Source organism: Macaca mulatta, chromosome 7, assembly GCF_049350105.2.
Source record: "Macaca mulatta isolate MMU2019108-1 chromosome 7, T2T-MMU8v2.0, whole genome shotgun sequence".
Taxonomy (NCBI): Eukaryota; Metazoa; Chordata; class Mammalia; order Primates; family Cercopithecidae; genus Macaca; species Macaca mulatta.
In genome coordinates this window covers 26113041-26140318 of record NC_133412.1, presented here as the reverse complement: position 1 = coordinate 26140318, position 27278 = coordinate 26113041, and the positions used below count along the sequence as shown (strand labels likewise).

At 37.3% G+C, this 27278-nt stretch overlaps 1 protein-coding gene across 15 annotated transcripts in view; it reads left to right on the top strand.

Moving 5' to 3' along the window:
* The window catches only part of CEP152 (centrosomal protein 152), a 74181-nt gene that overhangs the window by 5270 nt on the left and 41633 nt on the right, over window positions 1-27278 (top strand). For all 15 annotated transcript variants that reach the window (XM_077939387.1, XM_077939390.1, XM_015142187.3 and 12 more), the window contains exons 2-12: window positions 770-863; window positions 8643-8746; window positions 8964-9033; window positions 9115-9393; window positions 10522-10672; window positions 13593-13733; window positions 15657-15796; window positions 18044-18244; window positions 22887-23034; window positions 24710-24801; window positions 25590-25753. In XM_077939387.1, coding sequence (XP_077795513.1) covers window positions 771-863; window positions 8643-8746; window positions 8964-9033; window positions 9115-9393; window positions 10522-10672; window positions 13593-13733; window positions 15657-15796; window positions 18044-18244; window positions 22887-23034; window positions 24710-24801; window positions 25590-25753 — 1583 coding nt within the window. In that variant the 5' untranslated portion in view covers window position 770. The remainder of the gene's footprint in view (window positions 1-769; window positions 864-8642; window positions 8747-8963; window positions 9034-9114; window positions 9394-10521; window positions 10673-13592; window positions 13734-15656; window positions 15797-18043; window positions 18245-22886; window positions 23035-24709; window positions 24802-25589; window positions 25754-27278) is intronic.

Here is a 27278-nt window from a genome sequence, read left to right as displayed (position 1 = left end):
CAGGATCCCTAAGTATAATTTAAATCAGCAGCAGCTTTTTTGACCGTAAGTAGTTGAAAACCCATTTCCTGCTGCTGCTTCTGCCGCAGCAGTGACTGCTCCCCAGGGAACTCTTGCTGTTGCTTTTGGAATTGGAAGTCCACAGTGGTGGAGCTTCACAGCCTTCACTTCTGTTTTTCCTGAGTGTATTGCCAGAACCTGATTTTATCAAGCTTAAGAGGAGGACGTTTAAGACTTATATTTTGTTGCGCGCTCTATGGCATTTACTGAATTGTAAATGGTTTCTGGGTAGCAGTTACTCATGATTTAGGGGCCCTCTTCTTGTAAAGCATGATATTTGGATTTCTGATATTAAAAAAAAAAATGAAGCAATTAGGGTACTGCCTGTTCCATGTTTAATATATCACATTTGAAATTTTGTTTGAGCTTATAAGATTTTTACATTTGGCACATTTCTAGTTTATTACTATTGTCATTTTTTATGTGGACAAAAAATCTTACTGTTTTAACTTATACTTTTCAGACCACTAGAAAGGTCTATTCATAGTTTTATTACCGATTTGCATTTTTTTCTTTTCCATGAATTGCTGTCATATAGCTATTTTCTATGAATCGCAATTATTTGTATTGGCCATAATGGAGTTATACATATGTTCTCCCAGTCTGTTTCTGTCTTTTCACTCTGTGTATGTATGGCATCTCTTATGTAGTTTGTTCTGGGGAGATTTTATGGAATATTCAGAAACCAAACATCTTCCCCTTCCCACAGGATGACCATGTCATTAGACTTTGGCAGTGTGGCACTACCAGCGCAAAATGAAGATGAGGAATATGACAAAGAGGACTATGAAAGAGAGAAAGAGGTAAGTTGTTAAAAAAAAAAAAAAAAAGAGAGAGAGACCCTAAACCCAGTCTTTAACAAGTTTTATTTCTTGATCAAAAGTATATCATATTGTGTCATTTTGAAGGGATTTGGATTTTTTTTTTTTTTTTAAAAAAACAACCCTAAACTCTGCTTGCTATTTAGACTGAAAAGGTGGGTAAGTGGAATGCTTCTGTTTTTGAGGCAAGAATAAAACACAACGTGAATAATGCCATCAGATAAATGGTTAAATTTTTCTTTTCATTTAGGAGGTAATAGTAGACTTTGGAAGTGGCAGGTTAGTTTCTAGGTGCTTGTAACATTGCCATGAATAAGTCTGACAAGGCTCTTTGCTTTGGGTAGTTTACATCCTAGTGGGATGGCAGACAATAAGCAAGTAAACAAGTGAGTAAAGTAATTTGAGTGAGTGATAATATATCATTGATAAATGACAGGAAAACAAACTGGAGTGCTATGAAATCAATTGGTAGGGGATTGCTGTAGATGGGCTGGTGAGGGAAGGTCTGTGGGAGGAGGCAATAGTTGAGCTGAGACTTGACTTATGAGAAGGAACCAGCTATGCCGAAGCCTGACGAAGAGCAGTCTAGGCCAAAACACCAAAGACTGTAAGCTGGGAAGTTGGGAAGAGACCCGTGTATCTGTGGCGCAGCCAGAAGGCCATGGTATTGGGTACATATAAGCCAGTGCTGGGTGGTGGATGTGGCTGTCAGATCATGGAAAGCCATGATAAGGTGTTTGTATTTTATTCTTAGAGCAATGGGAAGCCAGTGGAGGATTTTAAGCAGGGAAAAGTGATATCATATTTTTGAAGATCTTTCAGAAGGCTGCATGGTGAATAGATTATAGAAGGAAAAGAATAAAAGGGAGAGACCATATTATTTATATATAAAGTGTTTAGCAGAATATGTGGCACATAGCAAGTGTTCAGTAAATGGTGGCAATAGTAATAGCAGCAGTAGTAGTGTTATTGGTGGAAGTCAAGTTAGTTGTTTTGGTTGTTTTTAGTGTAAGTCAAATTTCTTGATTATCTGTGATAAAAGGCTTCTTTTGTCCTGACACTATTTTTTATATGACCCATTTTCCAATATGTAAAGAAATCTTTAATAGTTATTGGGGACCATTAGTATTAATAGGAAGCAAGGAATAGGGTCAGTTGACCGTTGTTCATGTGACTGGTGGTAGAATTATGGCAGAGATAGAAAGCTGGCAACTTGCTGGATTTGGTTCATAGACAGGTATTGTCTTTTAAAAAATTGAATCTGTATTTGAAGATTCAAAAATTTTATGCAGCACTGCAGATTCTCTGGCTTATCTAAAAAACATCCAAAGCTCTGGCCACACCTGGCCTGTATTTGCACATGGCAGCAGGCGGGCTGGAGCTGAGCAGTGGCTCTCCTTCCCCAGCTGGCCACGGTCCCACTTCTCACACAGACATGGGCTTATGCACTCAGACCTGCCTGCTTCACTCTGGTAAATTCTCTGCCAGGTCCCTGAGTGCATTTGAGTTTATGACCCTGGAGAGGGTTTCTGGATTTTGGCAGGGCTCCTCACAACAATTGTTGTGGCAAGGATGGGAATGAGGATTTTCTGTTACTTTGAACCTGCAGCATGAGGTTTTCATGACTGGGCTTGGATAGTTGGCTGGGGTTTAGCCACTGGGATTCTTGAGAGGGTCAGTTTAAGTAATCACTACTGTAAAGAAGAAAAAATATTTTGACAGGTGATTTTTCATTGAGAAATATATTAGAGAGATAGGTAGAGTGTTAGAGCTTACTGCCAGTGTATTGTGTGGTTAAAATTTTAGAGGGAATACTAGTCAAGGAGGCAATGAATTCTAGATAATATAGAAAATAGCTATTTGAGATCACTTCTTTGATAGATTGTACGCTGGGATAGGGAATTTCAGGGGAAAAGTTGTTCTTGAAAGATCAAGTATCTAAGAATGAGTATTTCCAGCAGAGTGGAAGGATATATAGCTAAATTGGCTCTAACATGATGATTATGGTTAAATTTGTAAAAAACTTCATGCTAATAAAAATATTTTTACTTTAAAAAATAATTGCTGCAAGGAAAACAGATTAGAGGCTAGAGAGGTTCAGCTTTTAGTGACAAACTTCAGAACTGTTCACAAATCTTCAGCTGTATGTATACTTTGTCACTACAAGTTAAAGTAATAAATTGGGTGGTCAAACCCAAGCTTGCATGTGTATCTAGAAGGCTTTTTAACTGTCTCAGTCTTCCTGACCCAGCAATAGCCGAATGGCTCACAGCCTTAAGAGATTAAAGAAAAAAAGCTGTTTTTTCCTGTCTACCTGGTTGGTAGCTTTGGGACTGCGGCTTTGGGATTGTGGCTAGGTTATAACTGTTAGCAGTGGGCTAATGCATATTGCTTTCTCTACTTAGTGAATCACTTTGTGTTCAATTCGCTGACGTGGGAGGAATGCCTTTATCCCTGATGATGTGCTATAAGGCTTACCAGGCATACCGCATCTGACTCATAGTCTATCCTGCTAAGGGTTTGTGAGAGCCTCTCTTGGTACATGGTTGGATAGTCCTGATTTTCACTGTCTGGGATGAAAGGCCAGTTGCTAATACAGCATGTTTTTCCAAGCTGTGTTTAATTTTGTTGCTTTGGTGCCAGTTGGGATTTTGTCCACATGTGCCCATATCCCAGTGAATACACCATTCCAACCTTCATGCCATCCTAATGAGCAGCTTTACAATTATGATTTAGCCTTTTCCATTTCTATTCTCTCCACTGTTAGCATTGAAGATCAAATGGAGAAAGTGCCTTTAACATTCAGAAAAAGGAAAGGATTTAGTAAATACGTTATTCAATATTTAGAGGATATTTAGACCAGTGGATCTCAAGCCAGAGACCATCACGAATAGACTCATATTTTGCAAAAAACCCAAAAAACCAAAAAAAAAAAAAAAAACAAGCAAACAAAAAACAAGAATTTTGTAAAAAAAAGTCCTATCATCTATTTCTAAAGTGCTGTAACTCTTAATGGTACATTAAGTTGGTCCACTGTGGGTCAAGGCATAAATGCATGGTAGAGAGGTACATAAACCACAGCTTCTCACAGTGTTTTAACTGAAACTCCATCTCTTATAAATAGTTGACAGAGCAGATTAAGGTGCAGATCAGCGAGGGTGATGACATCATAGAGATATGTATCATGTCGGTTAATATCCATTAATTGTCACACATTACTTATGTTTCTCCTAACTTACTGGAGGACATTACTTTCTGATTGTACTCTTGAGAGCTGCTGATAATACTTGTCGTTCTTGCTAAGGAGGAGATCTCATCCAAAGCAAACTTTTCTTTATAAAGCTGTCCCAGAAAATAATTCAGAAGCTCTTGTATTAACTCATTCATAATGTAACGATGTGACTTTGCAAAAATACTCTTCACTTAAAGTCACTATACTTGTGATTGCACAGTCAGATATTACAGAGATAGTTTTTTTTTTTTTTTGAGATGGAGTCTCGCTCTGTTGCCCATGCTGGAGTGCAATCGTGCAATCTCGGCTGGTGCTGCCTCCCGGGTTTGAGCGATTCTCCTGCCTCTGCCTCCCAAGTAGCTGGGATTAGAGGCATGGGCCACCATGCCTGGCTAATGTTTTTTGTATTTTTAGTAGAGACGGCGTTTTGCCATGTTGGCCAGGCTGGTCTTGAACTCCTGACCTCAGGTGATCCAACTGCCTTGGCCTCCCAAAGTGCTGGGATTACGGGCGTGAGCCACCGTGCCCAGCCCCAGATAAAGGTCTTTTTGTAATAGGAATGCTTGTTATAAGCCTCTTAGTTGCTGGTAAAGCCACAGCTTAAAGAAGATTGCCATTTTGGACTCTCACAGTCAGCTGGAGTAGACGTGTACTTTCTGCAGTGTCACCAGAAGTAGCTCTGTGGTGGTTGTTGGTTCTAGATAGTAAAATTATCTGTTTATGTGTGTATATGTTCTGGAGCTGGTGATTTGGGGCAGAAATACTTGGTAATCTATGATATCAAGATAGTATTTGCTGATGACGGGTCATTTAGTGATGACATCTTTGAAAATGATCTTGAGTAGAAAGGTAGATGTTTTAAGTAGCAGGTGGCAGATAGAAGCTTGCACCTGGCAATACTGACTTGGTTTCTATATCGGTACTTCTCTAATAGAATAATAAAGCTCCATTGAGCTTGGCATCACGTATTTTAGAGGCAAGGTTTCCATTGTGTAGCCTTTCTTCCACTTTTTTTTTTTTTTTTTTTTGAGACGGAGTCTCGCTGTGCCGCCCAGGCTGGAGTGCAGAGGCTGGATCTCAGCGGCTGGATCTCAGCTTACTGCAAGCTCCACCTCCCGGGTTCACGCCATTCTCCTGCCTCAGCCTCCCGAGTAGCTGGGACTACAGGTGCCCACCACTAATGTTTTGTATTTTTAGTACAGACGGAGTTTCACCGTGTTAGCCAGGTGGTCTCGATCTCCTGACCACCCTTTTCCACTTTTTAACTGCCTTGTTTGATGTAATTACGGAAACATTTCGATATTTTGTTTCCACTAGAGGGAGTTGTAAAGCTAGTATTTGTTTACATTTAGCGTGTATCCATGAAAGCATTATTTAATAATTCATAGTTGAAAATATCAGAATCTTTTTAGACGTGTACTAAGAGGTCACCTGTTCAAAGGGAATACGACCGTTAGGTATTCCATTTGCTACTCTTTCTCTTGGGAGAAGATTATTGTATGGTTTGTAATTTGAGGCCTCTTGCCTTCATGAATATTGAGGATTATAGGCTCTGAAGATAATCTGTTTAGTTAATTTAAGTTGAAAATCCTAACAGAAGGTTTACATGTTCTCTGTTTTACATTTGCCCCTGAATGTAGGCTTTTGTGTGTTCTACATGGGTTATTGCAAAGTGTTTTGTTAACAAAGTTCTTTGAGTAAAATGCTCTTTTTTTTTCTTTTTAAGAAAGAAATATGTGAAGTAGAAAGGGAGAGGAGTTTATAGAATGATTCTGAATTTATTTCAAGTGAAGCTTTACAGTGGTAAATTATCTTTTTTATAGGGAAGGTATCTGTTAAATTTTTAAACTCAGTTAATGCACAGTAATATCCTGTTGAGATTGCTGCTTGCAGCCAAAAAGCAGTCTGATGAATTTTAAATTAATGACTAGTATTAAGTCTTATCATTTATAACGATTGTTATTTCTGTTCTTGAATCTGTATTTGGAGGTTTGATAGATCTTTAATAAGGAAAATTTATAGTTTCTAAATTTCTCTATTTGGTAACAGGTAACATGCATAACTAGATATGGCAATTTTGTGTTTTATTGCACAGGGTTCAGTGACCAAAAGCAATTTCACAGTGTATATGAGGAGGGCACACTTTGATCCTGGGAAATGGAAACACTGGAGGATGGATTTTATTCCTGAATGGCCTTATTTAGGACGACTTCATTTAGCTTTTTTCAGCCCTGAAACTTATAGAAGCCAGGGAATATGACCCGGCTATGCCAAAGAACTTGATGGATAAATTTTTTGAAGATGAATTTTAAAATGTTAGCATATATGTAAGATATCTTGCAAGACTCTAAATGCTCTAGGGATGATTTTGCTAGTTGATGTTTATATGTGGATCCAGAAGCATTTTGATTAGCTGATTGCTTATACTCAAATTCATTTTTCTCTGTGGATGCCAATTTTGTAGTGTCACAAAGCTACAATAACTGCTGAATTATTATGTAGTTTTTTTGTTTTTGTGTGGGGGAATAAAAGGCACCCCTGAATTTTAAGGCTGTATACTTGAACCTCACTGAAGATTTAGAAGAAAATATTCTTTCTGTTCAGAAGTCTTTACTTAATATAGGTATAAAAGATTTGTTTTGTTTTATTTTTCCTTGTGTAACATGTGGGGGTAGTCTTTTGCCTTAAAGCAGTGATGCATGATTATAGACAACAAGTGGTACTACTTTTAAAAGACTTCATAGATGCGATTTTTTTCTCTAGTGCATTTGTGTCTTTGTGGAATTGCTTTGTTACCTTTCATTTGAGGCATGTCATATACAAATATGTTGATCTGTCCTGTTTTGTTTTTCATATTGTGTCTTTTGTATTTCTTGTTTTTTATATCTCTCAGTCAACTCTGATATGGCTAATTCTCAAAATGATTTTTCAAGTACCTTGCATGTGGAGGTGAGCAATACAATACATGAGGGTCTTGCGTGTTCATGTTAGCATTAAACAGATTTAAAGATGAAGATAACTTTTCATTGAAGAAAGTATCTTTCTCTTGTTGCATCTTTAAAAAAAAATGGATTGAGAAAACCTTAAAAAAAAAAACCCATCCAGTGAATATGAGAAATAAATATAGATGAAGAAGTATTCCCACCCACGTGGCTCCAACATACTCTATTCCGATTTCCAAATTTTATTTCACCAAAGCTCAGTTAAGAATTTGGGGCATTCCTTTCAGACCTCCCATAAAATATATTTAACTTTTACTGTACATATTTTGTTTAAGAAAGTTTTTTTTTTTTTGTAATTCTTAACATTATACTCAGATATGTTTTATGGCCACATTTCATTTCTTTTGTATTAATGACAGGTAAAGTGGAAAAAAAATAACCTGCTATAGACCAGGGAGCATCTCATTTTTTTTTTTTCCTGAAAGGTTTTACAGAGTATTTAAGGTCTTTAAAATCCACTTGCATAATGTTATGGGTTTGATTTATGTACTTTGGAGGGATGTAATCAAGTTGTTAATTAAACTGGTGCTTAGTTTCTTAAAGAGAAGTAATTAGAAACAGTTTCCCAAAAAAGTATTTAGTAACATAATATTTGATCTTCTAATTGTTACTTAAGATATATATATAATGGGATTTTTAGGGTAATATTATTATATTGGGTTTTGAAGAAAGACAATTGTAGATAGTTATGGAAATCCTAAAAGTTACTGAATTATGTCTTACAGAATAGCTGATTTATTTATCTTTTTATCATATTTGAAATTTGAATGAATTAACTTTGTCTGTCTAGTTTATATAATAAGCAGAATGCTAAAACTGATTTTTTTTCTAGAAAATAATAGAGATAAATCAAATATTTAATATCAGGTGTAGTGTTATGCTTTTGCATGTGCTATCTATAGAAAACAGTCTTCCAACTCTTCTTTTACGCAGATGTTGTATGAGAGCAGAGTATTGTGTATCTTTTCATCTTTGGAATTAGATCTCTACTAATTAGTGACTCCCCCGGGTTTCCACGGGTTTCTACATTATCAGAGCATTTAAGGGCTTCTAGGCCACCTGCTGCTGCTGCTGTTCTCATCACCTGGCCAGAGTGCATCTGGCTACTCACATTCCCTGTGGGACGTCTAATTGACAATTCCCCAGGGTCTGATTACTGGTAAAACAGCATTCTGAGACTTAGTCTGCCTGCCCTGTGATAACATAATACGTTGATTGTACCATTATTGTGACTTGCTGTGTTTCCACAAAAAGGTTTTTTAATTCTACTGTATGTGTATTTAAATCTTAGACCTTTGTTTAAAAAAAAAAAAAAAAGCCTTCTGATATAAATCCTAAAATTATGCGTTCCCCTTTACCCAAGTGAAATGATGAATATAATTTGTGTGGTACTTAAGAAGTTAGTTAAAGGAGGGAATTACGAACTTCTTTGACCTCTACAGTAAAAACCCACTCGTTCCAAGGCAGCTTTGGCTTGTTGTCTTGTGTTTAAGTTGGTGTGATATTGATGCAGCCCTTTTGACTCAGTTGCAGCAGTTACTCACAGACCTTCCCCATGACATGCTGGATGACGACCTCTCCTCTCCCGAGCCCCAGTATTCGGACTGCAGCGAGGATGGCACAGACAGACAGTAAGCAGCTGAAGGCACTTTCACGTGTATATTGCAATTCTATAAGTCTTTTTCTTTTGATGAAGATTAATAATTACATGATTATAAAATTATAAATTGATTCTTAAAATTTTGGGTGAAGGTTGGAGGGAAAAATGTTAAAATCTTGGGGTTCTTTGTGTTATCTATGTACAAATAAATGATAGGCTTTAAATCGAAAGTATTCCTTTTTCTCAAGACCACATCATCCTGAGCAATTGGAGATGAGCTGGAATGAGCAAATGCTGCCCAAATCTCAAAGTGTAAATGTAAGTATCTGGTGTGATGGTGACGTTGATGAGGGTGGGAATGGATCTTCGTGCTTTTGTTTTACTCTTGTTATCTAATAGGACTATAATGAAATTCAGAGTTTATATGCTGGAGAAAAATGTGGCAATGTCTGGGAAGAAAACAGAAGTCAAACTGAAGACCGACATCCTGTGTACCATCCTGAAGAAGGTGGAGATGAAGGTGGAAGTGGTTATAGTCCTCCAAGTAAATGTGAACAGACTGATTTATATCACCTTCCTGAAAACTTTAGGCCGTATACCAATGGTCAGAAGCAGGAATTTAATAACCAACCAACCAATGTAATTAAATTTTCAGATCCTCAATGGAACCATTTTCAGGTATTGTAAAAACTTGACTTTGAGGAACCTGTGTGTGTGCACACACATTTGCGTGATGTTTGTATGTGTTCAGGAAATGTATGTGAGTGCAATGGTAAGGTGATGTAACCACATAAAGTTCTGAGAGGGCACTTATGCAGGTTTATGGTGAATTAGTCATGGTATTTTCTGTTTACAGTCTAATACAATCATGATCTTAAGTCGGAAGTTTAAAATAGAGGCTCTTTGGACACAGTTGATTAAACATTAAAAGTTAAGTCTGCCAAAGAATAACTGTCCTCGTTTACTGCTGCTTCTACCACTGCACTGTGCTTTAGTGAGAAGCTATGTTCAGGTCTCTTATTGTAGTTTTTAAAGCAGTAATTCTGGGTAGGTGACATTTAATTTCCTCAGTTTTCTTGCTTACCACTCATAACAAATTTTAGGTTAAACACGTCAAAGCTGGTATCTGTTTTGTATGGTGATATAACAGCAGACAGGATGAATGTGAAGGAAAAAACAAAAAACCTTGTTTTTCCTGTGGGAGAGTTTAATGAAGTAAGACCTCAGGATATAGTTAGTTGCTTCTTAGAATTTCTCGATGACAGCAAATACCTCAACAGCTAGTCTGTGTCACGCAATGACAGGATGGATTTTTTAGGGCTGTTAAGTGGTTATTTTCTCTTAATTCTATCTCTGTAGAGTGTTACTCATCCCATAAGAGTTACCGAATATTTATTAGTTATGAGGCACCGTATTCCATGTTCATGTTATTGAATATGTGCATTCTTATGTTCCCAAGATATTGGCATAATCTAAATCATTTGTAATAAAATATTTGTATATAGTCTTATTAGAATTCTTGGGTTTTATTCATAAAATTGCCTTCATTGTGTGCTCAAAAGTAGAAGTTAGTTGTCTATAAATTATGTATTGCAGACTTTTAATTAATATTGTTAAATAACAATAAGTGCTACTTTTGAGCAGATATATATGTGTGTGTGTGTGTGTGTATAAAACTTTGTAACTGTACCAAAAGTAAGTTCTGTAACATAAAATTTAGGTGTCTAATTCAGATAATTTTGGAAGAAAAGGCCAAATCTTGTCAGTTTCATTTGTTATCTATAATAGCAATTTGGTTCATCACAGGGTCCCAGTTGTCAAGGTTTGGAACCGTATAATAAAGTGACATATAAACCTTATCAGTCTTCTGCCCAGAATAATGGCTCACCAGCCCAGGCGATAACAGGAAGTGACACATTTGAAGGCCTGCAACAACAATTTTTAGGAGCTAATGAGAGTAGGTATCAAGTTTATATTTATTTTTTAATACCACATAATTGGGGAAATTTGAACACACAGTGAATATATGAGCACATTCAAGAATTATTATTTTTTGAGTATGACAATAGAATTGTGCTTGATATTTCAAAGAGCACTTATTTTTAGAGATATATACTAAAGAATATTTATGAATAAACTGACATGAAGTCTAGGATTTACTTTAAAATAATATGCTATTGAGGGGTAATGTTGGGTGGGAATATAGATGGAGCTGAATTGGCCAGGAGTTCATAATTGTTGAATCTGGGAAATGAGTTTACCTAGATTCATCATATTATTCTCTTTACTTTCTTATATATTGGAAATTTTCCATTAGGAAAAGTTAAAAGACATTTTCTCAACTTTATATTTCAGTCATTCTAGTTTAAGTCTTTTCTCCTCATTTGTATAGTGGTTAGCATCCTCACCTATCATACAGGAGACCGGGGCTCATTTGAAATTTAAAAAAAATTTAAAAAGACTTTTTATGAACTTTATATATATTTTTTTGACTGAAGCCTAATTTGGAAAATGAAACAGTTTTCAGTCTCAGATTTTTGACTATATAGAAGTGCAATTTAATACATCAGCACTATCATCAGCTTTTTTGTTTTGATTTTAGTTTTTAGTGTAATAATTAGTCAACCCTGATACAAATTACTTTATATTCAGAATTACTTAGATATCAGGTTCAGTCGTGTGACATTTGCCAAATTTTTTTTTTTTGTATAGTATGTATATAAATAGGAGAATGAAAAAAGTGCTTATAGCTGCTAGAGAATTTTGAGATGCAATGCTAGTATCAAAAAACAAAAATCCCGGCCGGGCGCAGTGGCTCAAGCCTGTAATCCCAGCACTTTGGGAGGCCGAGACGGGTGGATCACGAGGTCAGGAGATCGAGACCATCCTGGCTAACACGGTGAAACCCCGTCTCTACTAAAAAAAAATACAAAAAAATTAGCCGGGCGAGGTGGCGGGCGCCTGTAGTCCCAGCTACTCGGGAGGCTGAGGCAGGAGAATGGCATGAACCCGGGAGGCGGAGCTTGCAGTGAGCCGAGATCGCGCCACTGCACTCCAGCCTGGGCAACAGAGCGAGACTCCGTCTCAAAAAAAAAAAACAAAAACAAACAAAAAACAAAACAAAACAAAACAAAACCCAAAAATCCCAAAATATGAACCTGTATAGTGACTGTACTGAATTACTCTTGTCATACTCTCTGGCATACTAAATAGCTTCTAATTATTGTGCATATTGAAGAGCCAGTGTAATTCTAGAGTGTGACAGCAAGTGTTTTTGTTTTATTTTTTTGTTTTCCTTTAATTAGTAGGGGAAAAGTCATACTGGATATTCCGGCTTGCCTGGGCTATACCAAAGAGAAACCTGGACTTTTGGGTTGTGACTTCATAGTGTTGCTTCCATCTTACACTGGGACGGCAGGGTAGTTACAGGGGGAGGCCCACAATTCATTTTCCCCTAAAGGAGTCAACAGCAAATATGAGGATGGCCTCTCTATGTTCTTCCGTTTTTTGTGGAATGAGGAAGTGGACAGTGTATATGATATAACTGGTTTTAGGTTGAGTAAATGAACCTCACAGCAGTGGCCTGACATCTCCTTAGTGTTTACTCTTTCAGTTCCCTTGAAAAGTTGTATTTGTATCTCCTGGTCTTTCTGCATATAAAAACCTTTCCTCACCTTTCTTAACAGTCTGCACTTCTTCAAGTTGAGTTAGTTACACATTTGTCTAAATTTGACATTTGGAAGTTAATTAAATAATGGTAGTGCCAATTTAGTGATTATAGTTTCTTAGCAACAGTAGTTTAAAAAAAACAAGTTCGGAGAGAGATGGGACTAGCTCTACTATAAGATCTATGAGGAGTTTGACTTGTATAAACTTTTCAGTCTTTAATTTTCTTTATTTAACCAGATCTCTTTTTAAAAAGAGGATGGAATTATTTAGTTAGCAAGTGGTTAAAACTCAGTAAATGCATTTATTTCTGATTGTAAGCTTACAGAAACATTGTTCTAGTAGGAAGTGAAGAACATTTATCATTATGTAGTTGAAGCATACCCACCAATCCTTTTTTTCATTTTTTTCCTGGCTCTTTGTAAAGTGGTCCCCAAATGACTAGTTGTTTCTAAAACAAGACTTCAAAATCTTTTTTTTTTTTTTAAATTATGGATTTGAGGAGTACATTTGCAGGTTTGTTACATGGGTGTATTAAATAATGCTGGGGTTTGGCTTCTAGTGAACCCATTACCCAAATAGTGAACATAGTACCCAATGGATAGTTTTTCAACCCTTCTGCCCCCACCCAAATTCTTGATTAATCTATTCACTAGCTAATTAATTCAGTTATGTGCCAGCATCAGTATAAATATTATGTTTTCCCCACTCCTGCCTAAAATAAAATATTTTGAGGCTATCTAGAAATTTTCTTTAAGAATGATTTTATAGAAGCTGATGTACTTGTTTTTAATTTTCTGAGAGCATATTACTTTATTTCATTGCAGTTGTTATATACTAACTTTTAATTGGCTAAAATGGTAGGTAGTGATTCAGGGTTATAACTTAAACCAGTGACTTTCAAACTTTTCTAGCAGTGACCCACTGTAAGAACCATATTTTTTTATTGTGATATGGTCTACAACATATATCTATATGAACAAGTATGTATAAATGAAACAAGTTTCACAAAATAAGACTGATTCTTACTACATGATACAATCTGATACATTCTATTTTATCTCTCTTTTTTTAATCCTAGTCATAATTCACTGAATTGATTTCATGATACTCTGAAAAGTTGTAGTCACAGTTTGAAAAACACTGCTTTAAATGACTATAAATTTATATTTTGGTATGTTTTTATCTAATAAATTGTCTTTAATTCCCAGACTCTGCAGAAAATATGCAGATTATTCAACTTCAGGTTCTTAACAAAGCAAAAGAGAGACAACTGGAGAACTTAGTTGAAAAGTTAAATGAAAGTGAATGCCAAATTCGATATCTGAATCACCAGCTTGTAATAATAAAAGGTAAGATGCTGAATGCTGTCATTTACAGGGTACACTGAGCTAGATATCTTGTTTCCAGTAACCTCATATTAACTACGAAGCTTAGAGAATAAAAGCACTTGGTCAGAGAGCTCATAGTGAGTGAGGCATAGCAAAACAAAACCCAGGATTTCTGAGTGTTGGCCTTGGATTACTTCTCTTTGGAACACACTGTTTTGGAGGTCAGGTGTGGTAGCTTATGCCCATAATCTCAGCACTTTGGGAGGGGCCACGGTGGGCGGATCACTTGAGATCAAGGGTTCAAAACCAGCCTGGCCAACGTAGTGAAACCCTGTCTCTACTAAAAATGTAAAAATTAGCCAGGTGATGGCAGGCATCTGTAATCCCAGCTACTTGGGAGACTGAGGCAGGAGAAGGAGAATTGCCTGAACCCGCAGGTGGAGGTTGCAGTGAGCAGAGAAAGCACCACTGCATTTCAGCCTGGGTGACAGAGTGAGACTCTTTCTCAAAAAAAAAAAAAAAAAAGACACACTGTTTTGGAGTCCTCATTTTTTCCCTTTCTCACTTAGGCTTTTAGAATCGTTGAACATTATTTAACTGTACTGATGGCATTCTGTCCTAAAAAGTTGTTGATTCCTTATGTCATTACTCTGGATGAAGTATTCCAACTTTCAAAGTGATTTGTGTTTAGTTTGCACTGCAACGTTTTCTGAGGCTACAAATTAGCGTAAATGTTTTAATCCAAATAAGAGTTAGTGATTGTGAAGTGCCATGTCTGGGATAAACACATAGAGTAAATACAGATTCAAATTATAATTGTTTACTCCTTGTGCTTTCTCTAGTTTTGGTCCATGTTGAACTTTCATTTGTAGAATAATTATGTGATTGAACTCTAGCTCATTCAAATTTAACTGATGGTGAAATGTCTCTTTCTGTAATGCTCATAACATTTATTTTGAGAGAAGAACTTGTGAGCTGTTATAGCAAAGTACGTGGGAAGAATTTAACATTAGGTGAATGAAAGAGTTCATTGCAAATGGGTCGGGCGCGGTGGCTTACGCCTGTAATCCCAGCACTTTGGGAGGCCGAGGTGGGCAGATCATGAGGTCAGGAGATCGAGATCATCCTGGCTAATGCAGTGAAACCCAGTCTCTACTAAAAATACAAAAAAATTAGCTGGGTGTGGTGGCGGGCGCCTGTAGTCCCAGCTACTCCAGAGGCTGAGGCAGGAGAATGGCGTGAACCCGGGAGGCGGAGCTTGCAGTGAGTGGAGATCACGCAACTGCACTCAAGCCTGGGAGACAGAAAAAAAAGAGACTCCGTTAAAAAAAAAAAAAAAAAAAAGAGTTCATTGCAAGTATGTGTAGGATAATTAGTCCTGCAGGGGTTTGTCCCCAAAAGGAATACAATAATATTTTTAAAGGAAGTAGTTCTGCTTCTCTAAAAAAATTTTTTGGTGTCAGGATTTTTAAAAAAATTTTTAATTTTAAATAATTTCTTTATTTGAGACTGAGTGAGGTGGCTCACGCCTGTAATCCTAGCACTTTGGGAGGCTGAGGTGGGTGGATCACTTGAGGTTAGGAGTTCGAGAGCAGCCTGGCCAACATAGTGAAACCCCATCTCTACTAAAAATATAAAAATTATCTGGGAGTGGTGGCAGGTGCCTGTAATCCCAGCTACTCGGAAGGCTGAGGTTGTAGTGAGCCACGATCGTGCCACTGCACTCCAGCGTGGGTGACGGAGCGAGACCCTGTCTCAAAATAAATAACTAACTAAATAAATAAAATAATTTGGTTTTCTCTAAATCAACTAAAGTTCATTTTTCTGAATTAAATTTAATTCAACAACATTTATATATGATACAGATGTGATATCTGATAGGGATTGTAACATTGGGGTCCCTCTACAGTAACATTATTTATATAAACATTTTTAATACCATAGATGAAAAGGATGGTTTGACTCTCAGCCTTCGAGAATCACAGAAACTCTTTCAGAATGGAAAAGAAAGAGAGATACAGCTTGAAGCTCAAATAAAAGCACTGGAGACTCAAATACAAGCATTAAAAGTCAATGAAGAACAGGTACATATTTTAACTTATGTATGGTAAAAAAGTTAAAAGTTTAGTTATTTAACAAAACTTTTTGTAGGGTAGGACTAAATTTAGAAGAACTTTGAAGTTATTGACAAAGCATTAGAACTTAAATTTCCTGACTGAAATAGTTTCCTTCAGAATTGGTATCCCGAGAAGCTTTTTTAAAATTTTTATTTTTATTTTTCCTGCTGCTTCTCCATTTGGAGAACTGTTCTTTAGACTTGAGTTTAAAGTGGTGACACATTCACATTGTTTGATTAATGAGATAGCCATTTGATTTTTGGAAATAGTCATAAGTCATTGGTAGCTAAGCCTGGTGGTGGTTGATTCATTTTTTGGCAGAGGGCAGGGTTAATAATGAAAGTGACGGCTGGGCGCCGTGGCTCACACCTGTAATCCCAGCACTTTGGGAAGCCGAGGTGGGTGGATCACCTGAGGTCAGGAGTTCGAGACCAGCCTGGCCAACATGGTGAAACCCCGTCTCTACTAAAAATACAAAAATTAGCCGGGATTGGTGGCAGGCGCCTGTAATCCCAGCTACTCGGGAGGCTGACACAGGAGAATCGCTTGAACCTGGGAGGCAGAGGTTGCAGTGAGCTGAGATCGCACCACTGTACTCCAGCCTGGGGGACGAGAGTGAGACTTCATCTCAAAAAAAAAAAAAAAAAAGAAAATGACTAGGAAATAACGAGCTTGGTTTTGCCTGAGACTTGTAGCTAAGTCTGAGGATGGTTTAATGAAAGAGTTTAAACAGTGTTGTCTCATGTCTGGCTCCTCCTCATCCTTCAGGTCTTAGCTAAAAACAGTCACCTTTTCAGAGGACTTCTTATTCACTTTATATGTAAGGTAGCCCATAGCTGCATCCTCCAACTCACCTTCATTACACCATATTCTATTACTCTATAACTATCTGAAATGGTCTCATTTGTTTACTTGTTATTTATTGTATCTTCCCACTAGAAAGTAGTAAGAGCTTAGACCTTTTCTGTGTGGTCATTATGTGCTTAGTGCTTAGAACCCTGCCTGGCACAAATTATCTATGTCATTCAGTGGATGGATCTCTTAGCAATGAAAGCAGTATGGAATAAGTAGGCAATCTCTGGAATAGAATGAAAAATAATTCTCTTTTGAAATTTTAATTTTTGTATGTAATACAGATTATTTTTAACTTTTTGAAAACCAATAGTTACTAGATTCAAAAGTTAAGTTGTTTTTATGCAGTGAAAGGTTATAACTTTGTAATCTTTTTATGTAAGCAGCAGAATCACCAAGTGTATTAGTTTCCTATTGCTGCTGTAACATGACCACAAATTCAGTGGTTTAAAACAACACAAATTTATCTCACAGTTCTGGAGGTCAGAAGTCTGACATGGATGTCACTAGGCTAAAATCAGGGTGTCGGCAAGGTTGCATTGCTTTCCGGAGGCTTTAGGGGAGAATCCATTTTCTTGCTATTTCCAACTTTTAGAGGCCACCTGTGTTCCTTAGCTTGTGGCCCATTTCCATCTTCGAAGCCAGCAATGAATGGCTGGTTAATAAGTCTTTCTGGTTCTGACTTTTCTGCCTTAGTTTTCCTCATTTATGGACCCTGTGGTTACACTGGGCCCACCTGGATAATCTAGGCTACTCACCTTATTTTAAGGCAGTCTAATTAGCAATATTAATTCCATGTACAATCTTAATTTTCCCTTGTCATGTAATATAACTTATTCACAGGTTTTGGGGATTAGGACATGGGCATTTCGGGGGGCTATGATTTTGCCTACAATACCAACTGTGCAGTTAGAGCTTTGAAAACTTTGTTTTTAAAAAGTGACCATTGACAAGTTTCATCAGTCTTTCAAGGAACAGTTGTCATTTGTCTATGACCTAACAATTGGGTTACCCCACACTTTGGTCATAAAGCAATGCAAACAGCACTGGGGCCATCACAGCAGCGCAGATTCCGTGCCTGATAGCCACATCCACCATGCTGCGCAAAATTCTCTTTCACTCCCCTCAGGTGACTACCAAATGTATTTTCTCAGGGAACATTGTTTCCAACAACTGTGGGCCTGGAGGTTCCCAGCTAGGGACGTTTTAATGAGCTTGAGCCATGATGAGTGGAAACCCCTTCTCTGCTCTCATTAAAACATGCTTGAGTTTTAGTGTATAGTAAAAGTAAGTTTATTGACAGCACAGAGCTAAAATACTCTGTGTATATTTTAAACATGGATATCCTGGGTGTATTACTAGATGATCAAGAAGTCCAGAACAACTGAAATGGCTCTGGAAAGCTTGAAGCAGCAGCTGGTGGACCTTCATCATTCTGAATCACTTCAACGAGCTAGAGAACAGCATGAGAGCATTGTTATGGGCCTCACAAAGAAGTACGAAGAGCAAGTATTGTCCTTACAAAAGAATTTGGATGCCACAGTCACCGCACTTAAAGAACAGGTTGGGATGATTTCAAATGAGCAACTGTTATCAACAAGTAAAGCTGGTTAAGTTTTGTAACTGATATTTTATGGTTCATCATATAGAAATCTTGAATGTTTGTAGTAAATGTTAGATTGTGTGGGACGTGAGTGAAACTTAAAAGCCAGTGATATTGGCTGGGCACAGTGGCTCATGCCTGTAACCCCAGCACTTTGGGAGGCCAAGGCGGACGGATCACCTGAGGTCAGGAGTTCAAGACCACCCTGGCCAACATGGTGAAACCCTGTCTCTACTAAAAATACAAAAAAAAGAATTAGCCAGGTGCAATGGTGCACGCTTATAATCCCAGCTACTTGGGAGGCCGAGGCAGGAGAATTGTTTGAACGGGAGGTGGAGGTTGCAGTGAGCTGAGATTGCACCACTGCACTCCACCCTGGGCAACAGAGTGAGACTCCATCTGACCAAAAAAAAACAAAAAAAACAAAAAAACCAGTGATATTTTAATCTGAGGATACATCCTAAAGATATACTTTTGGAAACCCTACTTCTTCTTATATGATTATTAGTACTTTCTCAACTTTCACATTACTTGTCCTTTATTTGTAGAGTATTTGTGCATATTGTTTATATGGTCCTAGAATAAATCCAGACCAAAACAAATGAGTCTGCCAGCGGCTGGCTGGAAACTGAGAGGTTACCTTGGAAGCTTAATCGGTAGAAAGCCTTACTTGAGTCTGCCAGCATTTGGTAATTCACCTGTCAATACAGTCTGTTGAGAAATGATTCTTGGGAGGAAAGTAAATTTTGAAGACAGTATAATTTATGAAATAAAGAAGACAGCCTGATGAGATTAATCAGATTTCAATCTTAAAGAGATGTGTATCTTGAGCATATTGCATAGTGAATTTTTATTATTTTCACTCAAGGGGGAATAAAATATTGAAAGCTAATGTGAGTCAGGTGGTGAGTTTGCTTGTGCTCCATAACTCTAGGTAATCACTTGAGTGAATAACATTTCAGAATGCATTTTTCTTAACATAATTTCAAAATTGATTTGAGGGTATGGAAAATTTCACCACACTTAAAATTCATGCTGATTTGGGTTATTTCTGACCTGTATAGCTGCCTCTAATTTTTCCATGCTTTTAGGTAGAATTATATAGGAGTGCATTACTGGCAACAATTGTTTATCATTTTATTTTATTTTTACATGTATTTACATGAGTTTTTATTGTATCTATTTCATTATGTATTTATTTTATATAGAAAAAACATTGTGAATTTGATCAATGTGGAGGATATATAGGAGTAGGGAAAGATGAAGGCCAGTTACGGTGGCTCATGGCTATAATCCCAGCACTTTGGGAGGCTGAGGCAGGTGGATCACTTGAGCCTATGAGTTCGAGACTAACCTGGGCAAAATAATGAAACCTTGTCTCTACAAAAAAAAAATAAACAATTAGCTGGGCATCGTGGCATGTGCCTGTAGTCCCAGCTACTTGGGAGGCTGAGGTGGGAGGATTGCTTGAGCTCAGGAGGTCGAGGCTGCAGTGAGCTGTGATTGCACCACCGCACACCAGTCTGGATAACAGAGTGAGACTCTGTTTCCAGGAAAAAAAAAAAAAGAAGGCTATCCCAAATTATTGAAAAGTCTACTTTATAGAATATTTAAACAAATAGAATATGAGATATCGCTTCATAAATTTTTATTTATTTTATTTTAAAGTTAATTTTGGCCAAACACAGGGTAACATTGAAGTTAGTTGGACTTGGACACTAGCCCTTCTTGGATGACTAGAGAAGAATGGATCCTGGTGGCTTTTCCTTATTGGGTTCAGGGTCTCCATTCTCTGTTGACTTCCACACAGTTTCATTAGGGATGGGTTGGAAAGAATTTATAATGTTTTCTACTCCTGTGCCCACTGCATTCTCTGTTGTCCACTGCACGCCCCCCCTCCCCCCCCACTAGAAGAACTCTACACTAAAGTCAGAACAAATTCTTGATTCTGTGCTGGGTGGGCTTCAGACTCCTCAACCCATAAATTGAAGGCGTTAAGGTATTTTCCCACTGTTGTGTTGTTTTACTTTGTTTTATTTATTTATTTTTAACAGAGCATGGCACTGGCGTTAGGCTCTGCATATAATTGCATAGCTGCTTTGCAAAGTGGTGATTCCAAAGTGCCTAACAGAAGCCCAGACCTCAGCATCATGCCACATACCCATGTAACACACCTGTACACATATCCCCTGAATCTCAAATTTTAAAAAAAGTCTGTAACTAGTATATTTTGAGAAATTTATGGATCATAAAATTATTAGAGTTTTTCTTAAGACACCAGCTTTTCTGGGTAGAAAAGATTGTATGCACTCACAACATATTATAATAGTTCTTTTTTTTTTTTTTTTGGCTGATTTTCCCTTGAATTTTTTTAGTGAGACAGAAAAGGTGAAAGAAATGGCTTCTTGGAGCTCACAGTGTTCCTCCAATGTCATAATTCTCTCCTAGTAAACTATCTCCTGGGCTCTCTCCATCAAACTGACTTTTACCTCCTGCCATTCATAGAAGTGTCATGTTAAGATCTCTGATTATCTCCTTGTTGGTATATTACTTTTTTCCTTCCGTCTCCTTGAAATCTTCAGCTTTTGGTGAAGTCACGGACTTCGGTTTCTATGTCATAACCTTCTACCTTTTCTTTCATGTTATATTTAAAGGCTCCACTTTGAACGCTTTCTGTTGGCTTAGAGACTCCCACAGGCATCTCTGTGTGTGGTCCAGTCCTCCTTTTCCTGTGCGCTAGAACCCGGTACAGTTCTTTTCCCTCCCACAGATTCAGCTGTCATCTCTATCATCTCTCTTTTTTTTTTTTTTTTTTTTTTGAGATGGAGGCTCCCTCTGTTGCCCAGGCTGGAGTTCAGCCGTCATCTCTTTATCATTACACTTGTCTCAGTCTTGAAAAATGTCTGCCCGTATCAATCTTGAACTACTCAAGCTAATCATGGCCAGCGTTGAACTACTCATCCTTTTTTGATTTTTGGTATTAAAACTTTAAAGTTTTATGAGTATGATCTGTTTTCCTGAACTTGTCAACAGGATACACCATAGTTTAATTAGTTGTAACATATAGTCAAATTATTGGCAGAATCTGCCTTTTCTTTACAATTTTTTTTATACCTACCTTTTCTTTAAGTTTGTTTGGTAGTTCCCAGTTCTTCGTTAATACTATTGTGACCTCCCCAGAATATAAATATTAGCAGTCTCCCCACCCCTTCTCGCTGTCATTACTGTCATGCTGTCATTAATATGAGCTCATTCATTGTGTTTGCCACGTTACTTTGGTGCTTTAGAACCAGGTTTCTCAAGCTGGCCTGGAATTAGCAGCAGTGTGCCAGGAGGTTTGCAGTGCTGAATAAACATGGACTAGTTTCCAGAAGCTTCATTTTGCTCAAAAATTTAGTAGAAAAAATTTAAAGCAAACACAGCTTCATTATGAAATGGACTACAAAATTCACATGAATTTTTAAGCTAAAATGGGAGACTTCGGAGTCTCTTTGCTTCAAGGTACTTCTCTGTTACTGCTCGTATGGGATGTACCTTGTGTTAGAATCCTTAAGGTATTATTGGGCTTTAGGTTATACTATGGATCAGGCAGCAAAAGCCTAAGGCCTTTTCTCTACTTCAAAGCCCTTTCTCAGTATTCTTCTTATTTTTTATTTTCTTTAGGTTTTCTCGGGTAATTTCAATTAATTAACTTAATTCACTCCTCTGCCTCTCCCATGCTCTGCCGTTTGCCTGGAATTCAGCCTTTGTAGCCTTTTTTGAAAGAAAGGTGATAATTTCGACAGTGTATTTATTCTACCTGGACTCGGGGCTCCCGTGGTTCATTACACCCAAACACATATTCTTTTGGAAGAAACTTGAGTATATTGCATACACACTCTGTATTTTATGTAATCTCATATAGTTACACACATACATATACACATTTACCCTATTTTTCTTTGTCATTTATTTTTCAAGTGTTTGTTACAGCACTTGATATGTCTAACGCACTGCAGAAGCACCTTCAAGGGGGCTGTGAAGAGAAGTAAGATGTCTAAAAGGTGGAGAAAGATAAGAGAGAAATAGATCAAGTTTAACAGAATTTCAGAAGAGGGAAAGATTATTTTTGGCTGCTCTTAATGGAATGAACTTTTGGCTGCTTAGAATATAGTGAGTTTTCATGTGTTTGTCTGTATCCTTACTGTTTTGGGATACAAATTGCATGATTCAAAGTAGTCTGCCTAAATATATATACATACACTTAATACTGACAGTATAAAATATGTATAGGAATGTAATACATTTTCTTTGGCTTGAATAAAATCTAATTTTTGAATAACATTGTCTTGTGAATATAGAGTCGAAGGAAACTTTAGCATAATTACAAAAGAAGCATAATTATTATTAGCATAATTACAAAAGAAGAAACAGACTGAAGAGCTGAAGCTTCACCCAAGCTCTTCACTCCCAGTTCTGTGCCCTCTACCTTGTAAAAGAGGTGATGCTCCCATGTGATGATCTTGTGTTTGACATCAAATCTAATTATGTATCATAATTTTTAGTTTACTCTTTATTAAAACTCTTTACAAAAATGACTTGCTGAACTTTTTTTCTATTTAGGAAGACATTTGCTCTCGTTTGAAAGATCATGTGAAACAACTGGAAAGGAATCAAGAAGCAATCAAGTTAGAAAAGACTGAGATCATTAATAGGTTGACGAGAAGTCTAGAGGAGAGTCAAAAGCAGTGTGCCCACTTGTTGCAGTCCGGTAGGTGTCTGGTAGGGCCACTGTCTCCCCAGAAGGCTGGTTCAATATGCAGAAAGAATGTAGTAGGATCCATGAATTGTAAAAATCCAGAAGGGACAGAAATCACAATCAGCAATAAATTTCTTAAAAAAAAGAAAAGAAAAGAAAAAATATATATATAAAGGTTTAGTTTGTTTTTATTAAATAATTTGGAACCTGGAGACCAATATAAAGTACCAAATAAAAATAACCATCATTCAACTGAGATAATTATTGTTAGTGTTTGAATGTATTTCCTTCAAATGAAATGAATGTACACACATAGACAATGCCCTGCTTCTTTATGTAATGCATTTCTGAAAGCATACTAAAGCTGAACATGCAAAAATTGAACAATAAAATACGTTATAAGGTAATTTCTATTCCTGAAAACTAAAAATGATTGTAAAATCCCATTATATTTTGCTTTTTTTAGGCCCAATATTTGATCATATAGTTCTATCCTTTGTATAACTTCTGTCATATTTCTCCCCTCATGATGGAATAGTGACTTACCTAGTCAGTTGAGGCCAGAGAGTTACATTTTTGTCATGCTTCAGATTTCTAATAGGGTCTTTATGGTATTAAGTTTGAGACATATGCTTCCTATCATTTTAGTTTCAGCAGTTGTTTTATTTCTTATTAATTTTTATAAAATGATATTAGAGCAAAGAACAATAAAATCACATGTTTGTACAAACACCGCTATATAGACAAAACTTCCCTGTTTGCTGGTAAGTAGCTCACATTGTGAAAGCAGGTCAACAGTTATTCATTAACTGATACATGAAAGTCACGCTTTGGCATATGAAAGGTAATTTAGACTGTTGGTACAATATGTGAAAGGGTGGGTTATTCAAAAGCTGAAAGTACTAAAGTCAATGACTGCCTAAATATATGTGTATATATGTCTTGATAGGGGGCAAAATTTGGATTATGCTTTATTAAGGGCCCCTCCCTGTTTAGTTTCATAGCCTTTGTTTTCATTTGGCATTACTTGGTGAGCCTTTTTCCTGGCTGTTAAATGCTTTGAAAATATTATTTTCTTTATGCCATCATTGCTTCACTTAATCATTTCCCAGATGGTCATTTTCTTTTGAAACCTAATAATGTCCCTTTTAAATTGGGAACAGTCCCCCCACCACCTTGCCCAGTACATTTAAAATATTAGGTTTCTAAAGTTTCAGAATTATAAACCTAATATGCTTCATTTACATGTGGAGGTGGGGATGCTGGATAGAAAAGCATTTACAAAGAAGTTAAAGGCAGCACAATGTAGTTTTCTTATTGCAGGGTAGAAATGGGTTCCAAAGAATTTTTTCTTTGGCTTTCCATGAGTTGGAGTGTTATCCTCCTATTAAAGGACTTCTAGAATGTTAAGGTCTGTAGATAAGGCTGATTTGATTCATAAAAAGGTCATAGTAGCCCATGCCTTTAACTGCCCAAGGTCATATAGGATGCCATACTAAATCTGGGAAATGTCTGGCCCAGACCTGTGCCTTCTGGGTCCCATGGGCTCTATGTATTCTAAAGAGACAGTAGTAATAAAGCAGAACTTTACTTTCTGTAGCCTCAGTGGATTCAAGTCTTCTGTAGATCATAAGTACTTTGTCCCCTTACATTTTTTCAGTGTATCCTACGGTTCTTTCCTTTGCAGGGTCAGTACAAGAGGTGGCTCAGCTACAATTCCAGCTGCAGCAAGCACAGAAGGCACATACTATGAGTGAAAACATGAACAAGGCTTTGCAAGTGAGTGTTGCCACTTGGAAGAGACTCTATGGGTATCTGAATTAGGCAGTAGTTACATCACCTTTTTGAATCTTGGGTTTCTTTGTATAATAGAAGTGGTTGGACCACCTTCAAACCAGCCCATGGGAGTTGTTCACCATCTCCTTCACACAGTTGGCAAGTCAAACCTAAGTCTGACTAATTGCAGAGCCAAGGCCCTGCACTTCCTGCCAGTCTCCCTGCTACCTCCTTCAAGTGGCATGTCCTTTCATCTTTGGGTGTATCCCAGAGATCAGTTCATCTGTGGAGGTGAGGAATATTGAATTTTGCTGCAGTTCTGTCATGTTCTCCTCCAGTGCTACTTAATTTTCCACTGGAGGGGGAGGAAAATATGGGAGAAGAGTTCCATTATTACCTCCACCGAAAGAGGTATTTTGCCTTTTCACCACTGGCAGGCTATAGTACAACACGTTCTTGGCAAACCAGCGTACTTTGTCCTGTACTATAGTAAGCCAGAAAGTGCCACCATCAGCATTTCAGTCCAAGGAACACACCACTTTCCACAGAGGACAAAATCTAAGAGACAGAGGTGTGAGAGGAAATCCTTATGTTTGTTTTCTCATTCATTTAGGTTTTACTTGAAAACCTGACATATGCTGGCCTTTATAAAGTATAATGTATACTAATAATATATTTGAAGAAGTTTTTTTGCCTTCTGTTGATCATTAAAACAAATTTTGAAACATAGAATGCTGATTTCTTCATATAGGAAAATAATGAAAATTATTTTTAATAATTTTGTGTTGTAGGAAGAATTAACAGAACTAAAAGATGAAATTTCTCTCTATGAATCTGCTGCAAAACTAGGAATACATCCAAGTGACTCAGAAGGAGAATTAAATATAGAACTCACTGAATCATATGTGGATTTGGGTATTAAAAAGGTCAACTGGAAAAAATCCAAAGTTAACAGGTATGGAAAGAATATTTTAGTTTACTGTACAAGAACCAACATTAATAATACTGATGATGCATGCTATCTGTTTTAAGGTGAAAGCGTATTATTTTCATATGTTAACACTGTATATTGAATGCAGATACCTTGCATTTATCAGAGATATATGAAAAATATACATTAATTTTTCCTAGGAACCTTACTATAACCTTACTTTTAAAGTGGAGATTGTTTCTTTTATACTACTGCTTAATACAGATATTTTAGCAATCTCATAGAAGGAAGTATTTTATCACTCCTGCCAGAGACTGACTGGGGAGGGAGTAGTGGTGGTGGTAGAAGGAGAATTAAACAGTGAAAGGACTCTAGAAGCACTTGCTGCATGGAAGGTGCTTTCAAGGCTCTCGGAATAGAGTACAAAAGATGAGATAGGAACTGTCCTTCCCACAGGGAGCTTACGTGTTTTCTGGTCAGGGAGAAAGAAACATTCTTGGAAACAACTAAGTGCTATGCATTCAATGTTATGTTTGATGTATAAAGGTGGGGTTTACACATTTCCTGTGATGGTTTTGGGTAGGGAAGAGAGATACGGTGTTTGGACGAGATTGTATTTAGGTTAAGGAAAGATGTTTGGATGCGTTTAGCCCTTACCGCCACCCTTTTGTTTATAGTTTAAGACGGAGTTTGCCATCGTTATTGAATTACAGTTTCCTGAGAGTGTTTAATACATACTGTATTTCAGGTATTACACAACTAAATACAAATATATAAATGTCCTGAAAAGTTTGCAATACGACAGGTTTTAGAAGTTACATATTTTGAGACTGTGATTCCATTTTAAGAACAGTAAGCCGAGATTCAGTAAGTTGAAATATAAAGTGATCAGGTGATACTGTGAAAGAAGATATTATTTGAGTTTATTGTAAGGCTGCATTTATCTAGAGGTCTGTCTTCAGGGACTGTCATCCCTACAAATCACAGCGCTACTATCCAGAAGGGAGCAAAGAAGAAAATATCACAATTGGGCCGGGCGCGGTGGCTCACGCCTATAATCCCAGCACTTTGGGAGGCCGAGGCGGGCAGATCACGAGGTCAGGAGATTGAGACCATCCTGGTTAGCACGGTGAAACCCCGTCTCTACTAAAAATACAAAAAATTAGCCGGGCGTGGCGACGGGCGCCTGTAGTCCCAGCTACTCGAGAGACTAAGACAGGAGAATGGCGTGAATCCGGAAGGTGAAGCTTGCAGTGAGCCGAGATCGCGTCACTGCACTCCAGCCTGGGAGACAGAGTGAGACTCAGTCTCAAACAAAAAGAAAGAAAGAAAGAAAGAAAATATCAGAACTGGATTATATGATGTATTTAGTAGGAGCCACCTTCAAGTTCTTATCCCAGGACCATATTGACTTAGATTTATTTGTACCCCATGAATTGTCTGATTTCCTAACTTACTGCAGAGGGCTAGGGCAAGGGTTGGGAAAGACAGTCCTTCAGCCAGCAGCTCAACCTTAGCAGGGAGAAAACTATGGAAACCCAACAGGCTG